This window comes from Lactuca saligna, chromosome 8, assembly GCF_052625555.1.
Source record: "Lactuca saligna cultivar CGN05327 chromosome 8, ASM5262555v1, whole genome shotgun sequence".
NCBI classification, from domain to species: Eukaryota; Viridiplantae; Streptophyta; class Magnoliopsida; order Asterales; family Asteraceae; genus Lactuca; species Lactuca saligna.
In genome coordinates, this window is record NC_136424.1 from 8,867,471 (window position 1) to 8,885,951 (window position 18,481).

At 34.2% G+C, this 18,481-nt stretch overlaps 2 protein-coding genes and 1 pseudogene across 3 annotated transcripts; all 3 read right to left on the bottom strand.

Moving 5' to 3' along the window:
* Positions 1–5,433: 5,433 nt before the first annotated feature.
* Positions 5,434–7,609, bottom strand: LOC145009179 (cytochrome P450 704C1-like). Of its 2 annotated transcripts, none has more exons than XM_078967858.1 (6): positions 7,189–7,609; positions 6,859–7,074; positions 6,501–6,785; positions 6,085–6,423; positions 5,816–6,016; positions 5,434–5,720 (listed from the first exon to the last, which is right to left on the bottom strand). In XM_078967858.1, exons 1-6 carry the CDS (start codon positions 7,549–7,551, stop codon positions 5,511–5,513), a joined length of 1,614 nt encoding a protein of 537 aa, XP_078823984.1. In that variant the 5' UTR covers positions 7,552–7,609; the 3' UTR covers positions 5,434–5,510. The 2 variants fall into 2 exon arrangements, with proteins under 2 accessions (XP_078823984.1, XP_078823985.1); XM_078967859.1 differs by having other exon boundaries at positions 6,859–7,118; positions 7,189–7,290.
* Positions 7,610–7,856: 247 nt separating this feature from the next.
* Positions 7,857–10,326, bottom strand: LOC145009180 (pentatricopeptide repeat-containing protein At5g66520 pseudogene; annotated as a pseudogene).
* Positions 10,327–11,770: 1,444 nt separating this feature from the next.
* LOC145011932 (Peptidase family M48 family protein) lies at positions 11,771–14,063 on the bottom strand. Its single transcript, XM_078970679.1, has 3 exons — positions 12,944–14,063; positions 12,449–12,597; positions 11,771–12,158 (listed from the first exon to the last, which is right to left on the bottom strand). Exons 1-3 carry the CDS (start codon positions 13,868–13,870, stop codon positions 11,906–11,908), a joined length of 1,329 nt encoding a protein of 442 aa, XP_078826805.1. The 5' UTR covers positions 13,871–14,063; the 3' UTR covers positions 11,771–11,905.
* Between the last annotated feature and the right edge of the window lie 4,418 nt (positions 14,064–18,481).

Below are 18,481 nucleotides of genomic sequence, written 5' to 3' on the forward strand. Positions count from 1 at the left end.
AAGATATGAAAATCAAAGATATGATTTTTTTTCATGCATAGATAATAGGAGGAAAGTTGTGTAATTTAAAACAAAAGATAAAGAATTGAATTTAGAATTTTCTTGGACGATTGAAGAATTGGAAATCTTTCAAATAAGGAAAAATTGTTATTAAGGAAATCTAATTCCATTCGTTTGATCAGCCAAACATGTTTTGCTCTTGATTTTTGTTTCCAATTCCTTTTAATTCCTTAGGAATCATGTGAAACAAACACGTCCTAATTATTATGTTTACTCATCAAACAGCCAACCCAATTACCCATCCTCATTATCTTCTTTATTCTTAAAGATCTACCCTAAGAATCAGTTATCATTCGTTTATTCATTCCAAAGGATTATCCTAAGGAATAGGCCTGAAGTCCATCGCTACCAGGATTTATATAACATGAACTAAGTTCATAGCTACCGATGTTAGACACAGTTGTCAATGTTCTTTCATGAGGCGCTAAGTCCATAGTTGTTAGGGTTTTTAGAATACATCTGGTGAACACATAATTCTAAAGTTAGGCACAACTGCCAATATTATCCATTGGGCGCAGCTGCCAGGATATTTATAGCTCATCTGGTGAACACGTCGTTCACAACACTTATGGGTTGCGAGTCTGCTAGTTTTCCACTGGATTATCTAGAATAGTCAATGGTTGTCATATATACTCTGCTAGATGATTGTGCCAACGTGTGGGTCAAGGCTTCTCGTTATCTTACACCCCTCATTGTCTATATCATATTTCACCACTCGCCTTTTTACATCGTGGCGCAGCTACCAATATTCATCTATATCATCTATCATTCCTCATCATTTATCTACCCATGTTCTACCTAACATATTCGTAGATATAAAATCATATACAGTTTAAATCATTTAAAACATGCACACATAGCATGTAATTTATATTAAATATTTAATATCTATGTGTAAGATGAAAGTAACTATGTTGTAATTTATATTAAATATTTGGGTCAAGGTTTCAAACTTGGATAACGCTTCGCTTCTTAACAATATAATTTCCTTTGTTGAAACCTAGTATTATTACCACTAAATTTTACTCTAATATTTATCGCGACTAATTACGAGCGATTTTAAGTGTTAAACAATACTTTTCAACCAGTATGTACAGACAGGGGTCAGACATAAAACATCGGAGGGCAGGACCATTTTGACATATAGCACTTCTGAAATCCAACAACCCTATGCGTCCCTTTAAACCAGATTCTCCGTACCGTGAGTAGTTAAAAAATATTATAATAACACTTTATGTTTCATATATATATATATATATATATATATATATATATATATATATATATATATATATATATATATATATATATATATATATATATATATATAGTTTATAAGTTCATAATAATAACGATAATAAATTTAAAAATAACCTATACTTAAAATAGGGTAAACATAACTTACTTACAAGAGGGATTTAGCTAGGAGTCGGACTTTGCAGTGACAAAACTTCGTCGCTGAATATTTCTAAAAAAAATTATTGTAGCGCTTCAGCGCTCACCTTACTATACTAAAACTACAGAAATAGAAGTCAAATCACAATGGACCGAAATATTGGAGGGATAAGAAGAGAATGACTCTTGAATCAAAATAATGATGCAAAAAATATGAGAGTTTAGAGACTCTTATTTATAGAAATTGAATTTTCAAAAACTATCATCTATAGTTACTTAATGACCTTATAGTTATTTAAATGACAAAGCACTCATTTATAATATTTTTTTTAAATAGATTTAACGATATTTGTATTAAACTAATGTCGAAAGTACTCAACACTAATCTTATAATAACCGCATCATCGATACCTTTCTAATGATATATATATATATATATATATATATATATATATATATATATATATATATATATATATATATATATATATATATATATATATATATATATATATATATATATATATATACACGTAAATATGCTATTAAAAATTATAACTCGTTCATACGAACTCCGTTTTTGACATTCTTTATATCCACACGTAACTATCAACGAGATCCACAACTTTCAGTTAGACTCTGTCGGCTAATTTTGAAATTATATTTTTTTCCATATTTTTATAAAATTAAATGATTTTGCTAAAATCATAACTTTTTCGTACGAACTCTATTTTTGACATTCTTTTTCTCAAAGTTCTTATTTTAAGGAGTACTATGATTTTCTTTTTGGTCACATTAGCTAAGAGTCAACCATTCTCTTCATAGCTTTTTACGTTATATGTGCGCGACTGACTTTTATATCTTATAATAATCATGAAACATATAATATTTACATAATTCTTCTTTATTAAATCAAATAGGTTACAATTGTTGACCATAACTATTACTTTGGTTAAGATTATTTATCCTATATAATAAAAAAAATCACTTTTAATGCTTATTATTAACTAACCCGAATCTGCGGCTGTTACAGTAGATCCGAAACAAATAAGGTTTTCAAGAAAAGAAACAGTCACGAAGATGAAGGCGATTGCGACGGAGACGATAATGTGTAGATCTGATGAAGAGGCCACGTTCTCCAGCGGCAATCACGACAACGTGACAGTTCCAAAGAAGATGAGGCATTTGTGAACAATGAAGCTTTTGATGGTTGTGGAGACGAAGATTCAGTTGGTTTTTCAAGGTTTTAGATAAAGATATGAGACGGTGGTAGGTGACAGCGGCACACCAGAGATAGAGATTTTGGTGGTGTGTAACACCCCGTTCCTGGTACGTATTTAATCCACTAAATGTCCTTTTTGCAACGAGCTAGTCGACGAGTTGGTAGCCCTAACTCGTCGAGTAGATGCCAGCTTGATCGCGGGGTTTAAGTGGTCTACTCGACGAGTCGGAGCATGGACTCAGCGAGTACGTCCATCAGGAGGAAACCCTAATTCTCAGGGTTGCACCCTATTTAAGCATCATTTCAACCCCCTATCCCAGCCTCCATTACCTCTACTCCCTGACCTCGAAACCCTAAGTAGATATTAAGTGTTCTTAAGCTTTTCTTGCCATTTTTGTGTGTTTTGGAAGCTAGAAGAAGGAAGGAAACCCTTGGTGATTCAAGAAGAGGCTGTAGATCCAGAGCTAGTGTTGCATTTCAGAACCTTTGAAGGTATAAAGCTTATACCTTGGTTCCCATTCACTTAGATCTTCTTATAGACTTGTTATTTGCACTTTATGGGTCCTTTCCAAGGTCATTCCGAGATTTGATCTTTGGGGAATGAAAGGACTTCAGATATGGACATTTCTGAGCTCTAGAAGCTCAAAGTTGCCACCTTTATCCAGCCATGACTCCATGATATAGTGTAGGCCTTCATTTTGGCTTGAAATAAGTGTTTTAGCTTCATAATGTCATGCATGAACATAAAGTTAGCAATTTTACATGTAATTCTAGTCTAAGGAGCCCAGATCTATGATTTAGAAGCATTGGAATCATTAGAATCAACTGTATGGATTGAGCATGCAAGGAACTCGCCGAGTTGTTCTTCGTACTCGGCGAGTCGGGTCGAGTCCCCTAATCTTTTCTAGTTGTGAGTGAGACCTTTGAGCTGAGAGGGAAGGGGAATGACTCAGTAAGTTGAACAAGATTAGGACCAGGGAGCTAAAGGACTCGACGAGTCCAAGGAAGGACTCAAAGAGTAGAGTCGAAATATCCCAACGATTATTGCTGACAGAACCCGACGAGTCAGTGGAAGGACTCGACGAGTTGACTCAGTAGACCATGAGTTAGAACATTTCAGAGACTCGTCGAGTAGGAAGAATGACTCGACGAGTTGAGTTGACTGGGGGTGACCTTGACTTGACTTAAACCAGAGCATTGATTTTGATTAGGGGTAAAATGGTCATTTACCCTAGGAAGGAGTTTCAGATGTTGATTATGTATTATTGTGTTTTGATAGCCGGAGAGATGCTGAGGCAGTTACCGGATATTCCTCACCGTGAAATTTCACAGTCAGCTTTACAAGGTGAGTTTTCCTTTAGTAGGAACGAGTCTAAGGCACCAATGCTGACCCGTTTAAGTAGTAGAGTATGTTGGGGTTAGCCCAATGCAGTCTATATGTTTCCGGAATTCGGTCCGATGTCGGGGCAGTCCCGAGAAGTAGTTATGTATGCTTGATGTCTTTGTGATTCATGCATCTTTATGTGTTATATGTTATGTCTTCCGGGGTAAGCCCAATGCCAGGGCAAGCCCGATGTATGTTAATCATTATGCCATATATTATGTATTCGGAGCAAGCCTGATGTATGCTAGTTTATGTGTTATATGTTCCGGACCTCGGTTCGATGCCGGGGTAAGCCCGATGCAGTTTATGTGATTATGTTATGTGTTTATGATATGTGTTATGTTGAGTATGTGTCGGGTTAAGCCCGATGTCAGGTTAGCCCGATACCCGATGTTGTCGGATGTCGGGGTAAGCCCGATGCCCGATAGGAGTCCGATGCTGGGATTCGTCCCGATGCAGTTGGGAAGAGTCCCAGAGTTATGTGATTTGTTATATGTGCTTTGTATGGTATGTGGTAGTTTGGGGGAGCTCACTAAGCTTCGTGCTTACAGTTTCAGTTTTGGTTTCAAGTACTTCAACTAGTAAAGGGAATGGCTCGAGCTGATGACATGGCACACACCACAGTTGATTAGCCTGGGAGCTTACTCAAATATTTGTTATGAGACTGTTATATGTTTTTCAGATATTATGAGTTTTCGAGATACATGTTTTATGGTTTTACACTATGGCAATGATATTTATGTTTGATAAATTATTTTGAAAATGAAATTTTAGGTTTGTATTTTTGAGATGTTTCATGATGGTTTAAATATACGGTGGTGGTGGTGAATATTCCTGATGATGGTATATATATATATATATATATATATATATATATATATATATATATATATATAGAGAGAGAGAGAGAGAGAGAGAGAGAGAATTAAATCAAGAGCTTTAAAAAGGTAGGGCCATATGTCTTTTTTTAATTAAAAAATAATAATAACATTAAATTAATTTGAAAAGAAATAGACAAAGAGCATTATAGTCATTCAGGATCTGTCATGGATTAGATGCTCAACAAAAACGAATATCAGGAACAAAAAGTGCAAGTTTTATGCAAATATGGGACGATCCGAGTTAATTTTTGAAAATAAAGACTAAATACACTTTCTGGCATGTGTACGAGCGAAGATTAGTGTAATTTACCCTAATATAATATTTTGCTTTACACTCTTCTTTTATTTTCTCTTTCCCTTCCCTTTTTTTTCTTTACTAAATCCTGAAACATAGCTAAGCATATAACATAGATGCTAACAAACTAATTACCAAATCAACAAACTTTGGAAAAAAAAAAAAAAAAAAAAACCTTTTGCCCAAACCATTAACATTGTCGAAGATACCCACTTGTTACTTGTTGAGACTACTTACATCACATAAATTACTATATTACAAAGGTATTAACCCCTAATTAACAAATTTAGTATTTGGCTCTTTTGAACGAGGGAGTGCATATAAATGGAGTCCTTCGTCCATGTGAAGGGTAAACATGGTTCTATATGTAGCTTCCCTACTCTCATCCGCCAATCGAAACTTGAAAAAGAACACAAGAAAAGCTGCCATTATTTTCATTTGTCTATATGCAAATTCCTTCCCTAAGCACATCCTTGGCCCACCCTAAACATATATGCATTTAATCACGAGTTGAAACAAACTGAAATTATATAATTAATTGTATATCAAGTCAAAGATACTAATTTTCTTTTACTTACTTGAAATGCAGTAAACTTGAATGGACTTTCAGGCTGAAAAACGCCATCGTGGAGCCATCTTTCTGGCCGGAATTCCTCTGCATCTTCTCCCCAAATGTATGTCATTCTTCCCATTGGATACGCCATGTAACTTACACCATCTCCTTTCTTTATTTTGAACCCATCGGGTAAAACATCATCTTCCTCAGAACTTTTTCCATCCTGAAGAATAAACAATATCAAAAATCAGAACAAGTATGATAGAATCACAAAAGAATAATGCGATTTACCAGAGGTACAGCTGGATAGAGTCTGAGAGTCTCGGTTAAAGCTGCGTGAAGATAATGCATTTTGTCAAGAGCGGATTCGGTTAATTGTAGGGAGAATTCATCAATGGAGTTTGTATAGTCGGATGATCCAGTGGCTTCTTTCACTTCTAGGGCAACTTTTTCCTGAATTTGAGAATGTTTGCAGAGCATGTAAAAGAACCAAGTGAGTGTGTTTGCAGATGTGTCCTTCCCTGCGATGATGAAACTCAGCGATATGTCTCTCAAGTACTCATCACTCAGTTTTGTAGGATTCTTCTCGCTTTCGATTAAAAATCTAGATAATATATCTTCTTTATCTCCCTGTTTTCAAGAAAAAAGATACGAAATCAAGCATTTAATAAGGGGGAAATTAATCTGCCGTTTCTGGTGATACGCACATCGAGTTTCCCGTTTTTCATCTGCTCCCGTTTGTGTTCAATCAATTCATACACGAAGTTATCGATCACTCTGATGTTTTTCTTGAGAGTAGCTTCAGATCCGATGTTGAAATACCTTTTTATCCTCCATAGCACATCGACATATCGCCAGAAGATGATGCGATTTGAATCGTCAAACGCGGTCATGAACTGATTACTGACCTCGTCTGATCCTGATAAAGTATCGAGGTCAAATCCAAATCCGACCTTGAATATAGAATCTAAAGTTGATTTCATCAAAAGATCCTGTAAGGAAAGGAAGTTATGAGTTAATTTGTTGTAGATTTCATCAACACGATACTCGTCGTTTTTCAAATACCTGTAAAGAAATAATCTCCTTATTGACAGCTGCTTCCGAAACCTTCTTCACCAATTTAGCTGTGTTAGACCTGAAAACAACAGTACTGAAATCTCTGAGAACTTTAGTTGAGAATTCATGACTTGCTAGCTTCCGCTGGTGACGCCATACATCTCCATCTGCTGCAAATATCCCTTTCCCGAAAAGATCTCCCATTATCCCTTTGTGGTAATCCCCCTGTCAATGTTGATGTGACGAAACGAAATTAAAAGTCAACCACCCTACAATCACAAATAAGATACCGAATCCGGTGAAGTTCTACCATGAACGTTGCTGAAAAATGAAAAGTACCTTGGTGTAGTTCTGGAAATTTGTTTTAAGAATGTGTTCGACGTTGATAGGATCAGCAACATAGACTTCACTGTGTGTTGGTTTGACAAAACGGAAGGTGTGATGGATTTTTGCAATCGACGTGATATGATCGAAAAGGTCGTTGATGTGTATCAGCATACTAAAAATCGATCCAACAACAGGTGGCCGGTGATCGTTTGACATGAGTTCTTTGAAGTAAGGTACAAATACAAAAGCCACGGGTGCAACCGCCAACAGGACTACGAATCCAATACATGTTAGCATGAAGAGTGTTGAAAAGTAAAATCCTGTAAGGAGGAAGAAGAAAATGGTAGAACTAGAAACCATGAACACATTGTTCATCTTGGAAGTTAAACGCAGGTGGTCAAGGATGAATCGCTGTAAAACTTGTAATTATGGTGAGTTTTTATTGTAGTTATCAACTGAACCGGTGGGAGGTGGGACCCTCAGACGTCGACCGGGTTGAGACGTTAAGTTCTCAATTATTATAATACTATTTCGAGTTGTTTTTTATCCTTGGATTATAATCAAAATGCCGATCATCTAGATTATTTAAGCACTTTTTATAGAAACGAAAGTCCATAAAGTAATGTTTAATCTAGATTGTTTAAGCACTTTTTATAGAAACAAAAGTCCATAAAGTAATGTTTGCTTTTTTTTTTTTTTTTTACCTTTGAGAGTGAAAAAAATGTAGCTTTTAAGAATAGTAATTTGTATTTAGCGGTAGACCAAAACTTTACAACTAGATTGACGTGATGATTTTGATGTTTATCTATGCCATATGCTGATGTTGACTTTAATATATTCATTGGCAAGTTGTTGTTTTTTTCTTTTTCTTGCCGTTCAAAATAAAAAATAAAATAAAAATCTAGTTATACTTGTTTTATGTACGTAAAACATAACCATAATAGTTTTCAGCAAATTGCAGGAAATGACAACATTATTTAATCTCCCTAACAATATCCGCAATGTACTTTACTCTTTACCCATATTAGCAACATATACTTATATTTTTCTATTCATGATAGTAGCATATTTACATTTTTACGATAATAGCAACATGTAACATAAAATTTATAAAACGCACTTTATATCTTACCCATAATAGCAATTTACTTACATTTTTCATCCGTAACGGCGAGGAGCTTACTTTTTTTACCCATAATAGAAATGTAGTTTTTTTTTTATCGATACCAACAATATGTAATTTTACAATGGTAAAAAAATTATAAGTTGCAATTTACTTATTTTTATCAATAAAAAAATGAAAGTATCTTGCTATTATGGGTAAAAAAATGTAATTATGCTGCTTTTATGGGTGAATAATAAATACATTGTCTAAGTACATTGCTACTTTTCATAATTTTTCCTCAAATGGTAAACTGTATTTGATCTACCTTCATCTCTTTACTTAATTGACATAAGAAACTTTTAATCTCCTCCATCATGACCTCAGACGATCCTTTTATTGAAAACTCATAAACAATGCCATCAACTTCAATCATGCTGTTACCTGGTATGTCCTTTTTAAGCCCTCTCACATCCATAATAGCCCTAATTTTCTCCAATTCATCAAATTTACCAGATTTCGCATGCATATCACATAATGTAAAATAAAAAGCATGATTTAAAGGCTCCAAACTTATCAAATGTTTAGCAACCTTTTCTCCAAGCTCTATGTTCCCATGCATTTGACAAGCTCCAAGTAATGCACCCCACACAAAAACATCTGGATCCATGGGCATAATAGTAATTAACCTTTCAGCCTCTTCAAAAAGTCCACCTCGACCAAGAATATCAACCATGCAAGCATAATGTTGAACTGTTGGCTCAATCAGATAAACAGTTTTCATAATGTTGAAATACCAACGACCTTTATCTATTAAACCTAAATGAGCACATGCTGTTAATAAAGCACCAAAAGTTACTGGATTTGGTCTTGTCCCACATGCAACCATATTGTCAAAAAGATCAAAAGCTTCATTGCCATACCCATGAAGAGCATACACTGATATCATTGATGTCCAAGCCAATACATCTTTTTTGGGGATATTCTTGAAAACCCTTATTGCCATATCTACATTTCCACATTTTCCATACATGTCCACCATTGCCGTTTTAGTTATCATGTCACACTCAATTCCATTTCGCAACATGTAACTATGAACACTCTTGCCATGATCAAGTAACCCTAATGATGCACAAGCTGAAATGACACTCGCCAAAGTGATCTTATCAGGGTAAACCATATCCTTCTCTGTTAATACAAGCATTTTGTTAAAGAAATCAATGGCTTCCTTAGGTCTACCTCCATGAACCATTCCAGTGATTACAGAGTTCCAAGTGATAATATTTTTCTTATCCATCCTGGTAAACAGATCAACTGCCATATCAAGCTCCCCGTTTCTTAAACACCCAGTAATAATTGAATTCCAAGATACAGTATCTCTCTTAGACATTTCATCGAACACCTTTCGTGCACATGTTAAAACCCCACAGGCGGAGTAAAAACCAATCACCGAATTCCGCGCATACACATCATCGTCAAGCCCAAACTTAACAGAATGAGCATGAATGGTTTGACCCGCCACAAAATCAAGTCTGCCCATGCATTCCTTTAAGAGGAATGGGATAGTTATACAATCTGGCACAATGCAGTTTTGCAACATTTGCTTATACAAAATTAGGGAGCGTGGTTTTTCGTCTTTGTTACTGAATTCACAAGAATATGATCTGATCATGGCGTTGTAGATAAAGAGATTTGGGTTATCGGTGACTCGAAAAACACGAGTAGCGTAACTGAGAGAACCCGAAGATGAAACAGCGCAGAAGAAGATGAGACGAGAAATGAGGAAGAGATGATCTGATTTGGACAAGTATGGTGATGTTATGACTTGGCAATGAATTTGTTTAAGGTCTCTAATGTTCTTACAGTCGTCTAATAAGCGTGCTACTGATTTCAAAAACCAGCGGGCTTCTATCATTGTTCTATCAATGAATTAAATCAAAGGAGCTAATGAAATTACAAAGGGCATTCCAACAGTTAAATCTGTTAACAAGTTACAGTATATCATTTTATTAAATATTGGGCAAAATAACCAATTTTTTTGGTTTATAAAATAACCAAATAACCAATTACTTTTGAACACTATATTCCGAACTATAGAGAGGATTCTAGAGTCGGCATTCCGCAGTTTTATCAATGTATAAAGTATAAACGCAATTTTATCAATTTTGAAAGTTATATATTGCCCACCTATCACTATAATAAATTGAACTATCACCCTTTAATCCATCACTTTACTCTCACTTATCTAACTATTTATCATTTCTTATACTTAAATTCATTAGATATTCCACCTACCTTCATATTCATAATTTATTTAAAGATACTAATATAACTCACGCCAAAAGTCATTCACAATGTACTTCACAACAAAAGTACGCCATTCATTGAAAATGTCTTCCGACTACTTAAAATTAATTCAAAACGCTAACCGCCCTTCAACCTCCAACAATAAGCTAAGGTCTTAGGTCAGCTCTTAGTTGATGTGGAAGATGTTAGAAGCCAAATTAACATAATATGAAAAACTGGAAGATGTTAGGTCAACAAATGTAGGATAAGCTCCGAGCGTTTTTGGATAAAGAGAGTCGATCGTTACTATGAGATTGTACATTCTGGGTCAGCCCAATAGGGGGGAGGGGAAGCTGGGCAATCTCGGGCCCCGTAAATTCGGGTTAGTATATATATTTATAATATGCAACACATAAACAGACATAGGATTGGTTCATATGGTTAAGGCGCCCTAGTTGGCTTTTGTCAGATCCCGTGTTCGAACCTTTTAGAGACGATGTGGGCTTCTCTGGGCCCTGTAGTTATGTTTTTTTGGGCACTTTCCAAGAGACACTTGAGTTTTTAAATGTCTCATCATAGTACATGGCTTCACAGCAATTTTCAAGAAGGCAAATCATAAATGAATGAGCAAGAAACAGAAAAAGTATCATTGTTTCTCTATTTGTTTGTAGGGAAAAGGTGTCATTGTTTCTTTACTTGTTTTAGGGTGTTTTAGTGATTAAATTTTCATGTTGTTCATATCTGGGTTGCTCTTTACAGTGACTTGACTGATGGATTTTTTTGACCATGTGGACAGCATTGCCCATGGCTCCATTTGGCTCGTGATATGGCATGTCTTTCTCTATGATGTTTTTTGTAGTTTTGCTCCTGAGGTGGAAGTGTTTACATTATTTTTCTCTTCGTTTTGGGGTGATCTATACTGTAGCTATTGGATTTTTGGCCATTATGGACGGTTTTACCCCTTGTTCTAGTTTTGCTCCTGCTGTTTTTTTTTTTTTTTTTCCAACCTATTGACATTTTACATTGCTTTTCATTGGTTTCTGTTTTCGAGGTACCTTCTTTTTGGCTTCATAGGATTGATTATCAAACTATTTCTTGTTTCTCCTCAGTTGTGCCTTAGTGATACTTCTTTTGGTGTTGTTTTTCAAAATTTATGCCTCTTTACATTTGTTCTAATTTTTTTTTTCTGATTTTTATGTAGGTAAATTGAAAGAGAATAAGTTGTGCCTTAGTTATATTTTTTTTTTTTTCTGATTTTTCTGATGACATCAATTACAACATCTGTTATTACAAATTTACGAGTGGTGGTTTCTGGTTTGAATAGAATACCATTAGCTATAGCTATAGGAAAAAACCATCAACCTCTCTACCTGCTATAGCCTCTCGATATATAGCAACTGCTTCTTGCATTACACTTGCCTCAGATAACAATTTGCTTCTCCTCTTTCCAGATGGATGGGTAGAAAGGTAATCCCGCAATGCCGAATCACCCGAAACTTGACCCAGCTTCTCAAATACCTTTGGTGCGACCCGTGGGTCGTACCCAGCTGAAGCCATCAACAACAACCCTATGTAATCAGCCTCAATCTCCATCCTACATCCAACATATAAAGATCCAATCAACAACACCTAATAATATTTATTGGTTTTAACAATATTCAAGTTGAAAGGAAAAAAGAAGTTGGTCAAATAGGTTAAAAAAAAAAAAAAAAGTGTTTTGGTACGTTAAGCCGGGTTCTTTGGCTTAACCCATCAAGTCATTACGTCCACATTAAGTCAAAAAGAAACAGCCATGTATAGCTGTCCAGATTAAGTGCTTAATTCATTAAGCCAATTAAGTAAAGATTAACAAAACAACTCTAAACTCATAAATTTAAAACATACCTCCTGGAGAAAGGAAGCTTAAGCAAAAGATTTGACATGGTGTTTACAAGATCCGGCATGACAAATTGATACAAAATTAGTTGCCCGATTGTAAACCAGAGGTTCTTTGTAATCTGTTCAGCTGCATGTCTTGCTACAGCATGTGCAACCTACAACCATATCAACGTTTAGCAAAAAAAACCAACACATTTTTTACCATAAACTAAATGTCTAAAGAACATTTGATATTTCTTGCATTTAACCCTAAATAAAACCCTCTAAAACCAGTAATTACTAATTCTTTTAACTACTTCCCACCTCATTATTCATTTCTTATCATCCTATCAATTCATTTCTTAACAAATATCAAACAGAAATGATGATCATCACAGAATGTGTACACATAGATGGTCATATTAGTTCTTAATACAGAAATAGTCATATACATTCTGTAACAAACTGTATATACATATGTGGAGGAATTTAGTTCATAAGAAAAGGTGAATAAAAGTATACCTCATGCCCAATGATGGTGGCAATCTCTTCATCAGTTCTAAAGTGCTCTAATAACCCTGTAAACACAACAATCTTTCCACCAGGCAAACAAAAAGCATTTACAACGTGGTCATTCACCACCAAAACTTCCCAATTTAACCCCTCCAAATGACCAGTAGCCGATTTTTCCCCCTTTTCTTTCCCCTTCTTCCGACTTTGATCCACCCACATATCATCAAGAACCTCATCTTTTGCCGGCCAATTCTCTCCTCCACCAGTCTCCTCTGTCATCGCCATTAAAGTCTCCTTCCCTCTACTCTCCGATGCAGCTCCACTCTCAGAAGCGTAATTCAAGTCAGTCCATACTTGCTCTTTCTTCAATCCTCTTTGCAATGCTTCGATAATGTCCTTTGAAATCAATCTCACCCTAACGCTTTCTGGGTGCATCGCCGGTAGAATTTTTCCTTTGAACCCAGCCTTCATGTTCTTAAACTGAGACTCACCGATCGTTCTTTCCAAATTTTTCGACAGCAAAACAAGATGCCTCCGTTTTGTGTAAGGTATCGTCTCAACATTCCCAAAATATACGGTTAACCCAACTCCCGATCCCACTATCACAACTATCAAAACGTTCTTAGGGTCATCAGACCATCTTCTGAATCCGCGGGGCTTGAAATGCCTAACTTGTCGTGAATCGACATAGTAATATCTATAACCAGTTGCATATAATCGAGAGTTTAAGCTTCTATTGACATTTACGGGTGGAAAGAGAGAAAATTTAGAAACCCTAGGAGGGTAATTTGGACTAGAAGTAAGCTTACTTAATTGATTACTATGGTTAAAAACAGAACCTGCGTTTCGGATGGTGCTTTTGGGAGCGGTTAATTTGGAGGTGAAGTAACTGGAAATTGCATCAAAACCTAGTTTTGATCTTCTGTACCACGCCATTTGAGCTTACAAAGAAAACCAGAATTAGGAGCAGCGGTATCGCTCACAATAAGATTTGAAGAGTGTAGAAAGCGATAGAAGGTTGGCAATTTGGCATATAGAAGAGCTTGTTGTACAAGAAACAACCATGGGGTGATTCGGCATACAGGAATCCAGAAAAAGAAAATCTGAAACTTTAAAAGGGGAAATGGATTGAACGAACAAATGGCCCCTACAACTATTGTTTAAGTGTCATATATTGTCCATGGATTGAACACATGACTGAATGGGCCCCCACAGAAAACTGTAATACAATTGTATTGTTGTGTTGTTTGATGATTTTGAATTTTTAATTACTTGATCGTTGAGTTGTCTTAATTACAATTATCTTTTCTATCACCGAAAGTAGTTATTACCTCATTACCTCTCCTCCATTGATTTTGATTAACTGGTTACAATTATTTTTTCTAGACTTTGATCATTGGACCTTAATTCTTGACAATTGTTTACCGCAAACATTTTAATGGATATTGTCATATTGATATGTATACAGCTATGAACCTTATTTAAGAACTCGTTTTTCTTAGAAGAAAACATATTGTAAAAGGAATTAATACAATTATCTTTTAAGCGTTCCCTATTTTATCTCAAAATTGATTTGCCAACATTTAATTGGTAACATAGGATTGCAGTGGAGCATTATTCCATTCCATCATACACCCTAAGAAAAAGATAACATACAAGCAAGGAAGGTGTCCAAATCATCAGCAGCCACATCAAAGACAGCACTTCTTTGGTCGGTAGTCAATGCAAGACCTCTAACCGATTACACCTTCTCTTCGAGTAAACACCGTATGCAAAACTGGAAATGGGAAATAAAGAAAAGATAAACTAAAAACAAAGTTTAAGATGTCCATATTTATCATTTTGATGAATAAACAAACAGATTAAAAACTTTAATTCATGAGATCTCCGTATTTTCTATTTTGATGATGAATGTATAATGCCCAGAGAGAAAGAAATTATATATAAGTTGTTACAGTTTCTAACAAAATCCTATGACCACGCAATATGTTAGCTTGGAATGTGTCACCAACTTTTGCTGACTCCCTCTACATAATTGAAAAGTGCACTTTGCAACCCTGTCACCACTGTAAAGTTTAACCCTGCTTTTACATTACAAATCCACTTAACTTTTTCCAAGATTTAGGTAGTGTTTGTTTTTTGTCTGCAGATCTACGAGACGTCTTCTGTCTGCGCCGCGCAGACATTAGTATTCGCAGACTGTTTGTTTTTTTGAAGACTGCAGACCTAAAAATGTCTGCGCGCCCTCTTCTTGGTGCAGATGTGGACCAGAGTCTTCTAACATCTTCAGACATCTTCTAGCTTAAAAAAACATATATATCTTTATTTTTTAAAAGTTTTTTTTTAATTTATATTTTTTCCAACTTTATTAATGATAAACAATATGAAAAAAAAATTACAAAACTTAAAAAAAAACATTTGACGATACAAACATGATATTTTTAACAAATTTATAAATAAAAATTTATTATAATAATATTCGTTGAAGTTGTTTATATAAATATGAAAAAAAAATCATAATATATTCTTATATTTTTTTGCCAAAATTTTGTAAAACTTTATTTAATAGAGTATCATCAATTTCTCGAGAAAATATTTATCGTACGTTTTTAATAGATTTATTTGAAAAAATCGAAGTTTATTTCCATCTATTTATGTATCAAATTCATTGATTACTAATTATAATGTTTGGTTATAACTTTGCAATCAAAGTTGTTGGTTTTTATCAAATATGTATATGAATTAATACCAATTTTATTTTTATTTTTTATATAATAATACATAAAAGTTGATCTAGATTCGTCATATTTTTATAATAAAGTCGTAAAAATATATAAAAAATTCGCTTTGAAGTTTTAAAAAACCAGTTTATTTAGATTTCAGTTTATTTTAATAGTCCGCAGATGTTAAAAAAACAAACAGTCTTCTTTTTTCAGACTGCAGACGTTTGGTCCACCTCTTCTACTGCAGAGGTCTACAGATGTGGTCCGCAGACTGCAGATATTTTGCCTCAGAAAAAACAAACAGCACCTTAGTGAAAATCGGGGGGGGGGGGGGGGGGGGGGGGGGGGGGGGGGAGGTAAATACTGACTAATGCGAAATTAGCAAATGGTGTAGGTCCCTTTATATAAAGTTTTTTTCCCTTCATTTTTGCATTATTTTTTGGTAAAATCAATCTTAATCTAAGACTCAGTATTAACAATATAAAACTCTCTTTGTTGTGAAAATAATCTTGAAAGATTGCTACCACAAAAAACAACAACAACAATAATAATAATAATAATAATAATAATAAATCAAAATAAAAATGACAAATTACCCTTTATTTTCGTAGATGAAGAATAATTTCCTGGTCAAACCTACAAAATTATTGTTCACTTGTTTTTTCTTTTTTTGAAATTTTTTCATGTTAAAACTAGGTTGAACCTGCAAATATATATATATATATATATATATATATATATATATATATATATATATATATATATATATATATATATATCATTTTCACATGCCAAACTCGTACAAAAAGAAGTTCAGTTTTATTCAAAACGACTACGTTTTAGGAATTTCGTTGATCCAACAACTATTTTGCAGGTTGGACCTACAAAATTAAAGGTTATTTGGGGAACACTCTAATTCTGAAGCTAAATATTGGAAAAAACTTTAAATAAATTAGTCATATTTGTCTTTTCCTTATTAACTTACTACATTAGTGTACCATTGTATAAATGCATTTATGAAAAAAAATGCTTAATTTATTGACAAGTTATTTATCAACTAAATATTTTTAACAATGATTATTTTTAACTCTTTTTATACATTTTAATGTTTTATAAGTATACTTACATGCAAGATTATACATTACAAAACTAAATTTGCATATACATTTAGCATAGTGCATTCACGATTTATATAACTAGGGAAGGATCCCCGTGTTGTGGGGTTGGACGATGTTCCATTGTAAAATAATAATAATAATAATAATAATAATAAAGTGGTAATGCAAGTTTTAAAAATTGTGGTTTGTTGTTTTAGATCACTTCACTTGAGTTTTTATTAGTAATAAAATTTTATCCAGAATAGCATTGTACTTTGTAGGAATTATGGTTTAATAAGCAAAAAAATTATAAAAAAACTACATTGAAGTCAAAGACGTGCGGATCACATTAGACATAAATATACAAATCATATGACGCACACATAAGTTGATACAAATCAGACGACATATACATAAACAACTATATATATGATTAAACACACATAAAGATTAGCTCACATACACACGGATCACAGTAGGTATCGGTCTGTAATGCCTAACTGAAATAAGTATAGTGAAGATGAAGATACTTTTGAAAACAATGTAATTGTTTGTTCACTGGTCGCAATTCTTATATTTCTCTATTTATAATGTATCATCATCTAACACTTCCACTGCAAAACAAGGAAAAAACAAGTCTTTAATTAATCACATAAATTGCATCGAACACCTAAAGTACAAAATTTACTTACATAATAGTGCTTAGTAAGCAAAAGTTATTAAAAATCATTAGGATGACATGAATTATTAATGGAAGTGATGGTTGTGTTACTCTGACTTTCATAAGATGATGCTTCAGCAAGCTTCATTTGCTTCACTCTCTAAAGCTAAAACAATGTTTTCATTTATTAAATATTCAAGAAATTGAAGTATGTGATCGATGTAATAATAAACTAAACGCATACTCTAACTAACATCTTTTGTACTCCATAACTCATGTTAATGAACCAATTTTCAGTTGAGTTCAACAAAAAAGCTAAGTTTACAAAGTAACTGAATCTTGTGATGTTTGCCTATACAAAAATTGCAAATGACAAAAAAATAAAAAATAAATGTCAGGGTTCATGGTTTATACCTTGTTAAAGTGCTCGTTTGGCGGGGTATTTTTAGATCTTTTTCAGTTTTAAAAATTAAATGCCTGACAAAATTAAAATATATATTTTTTACTTTTAAATGATATTATTAAAAGAATAAATAACTAAAAAGTAGGATGCTATTATGGGAAAATACTATCATAGTTGTTGTCGGGTATTGCTAACGGCACCCGATCATAGGTCAAAACCACTACAAACCTCAAAGTAGGGATGAAAGTGGGTCCAAACCCGGACCCGATGGACCCGGACCCGGTTAACGGGATTTTATAGAACCGGAAACCGGACCGGTATATAGGAACCGGTTCCGGTTCGGTTCCGGGTATGGTTCCGGGTAAAGTGGGTCTAGAACCGGAAAACCCGGAAACATCAAAGTGGGTAGACTGGAACCGGATAAAGTGGGTTTAGACCCGAAAAAACCGGAATTTTTGGTAATTACTTACAACTTAGTGGGTTGAACTTTGAAAATTTTCATATTGATATCTCCACTTTGGGGGCTGTAACTTATTGAATACGAAACCACAATTAACAAAATTAGAGTCCAAAATCATGTACAAAGTCTAAAATACACTCTGGGAAAACCCGCATGTCAATCCGAATTTAAACGAATGAGATATACCTGTGTTAATATTTTCA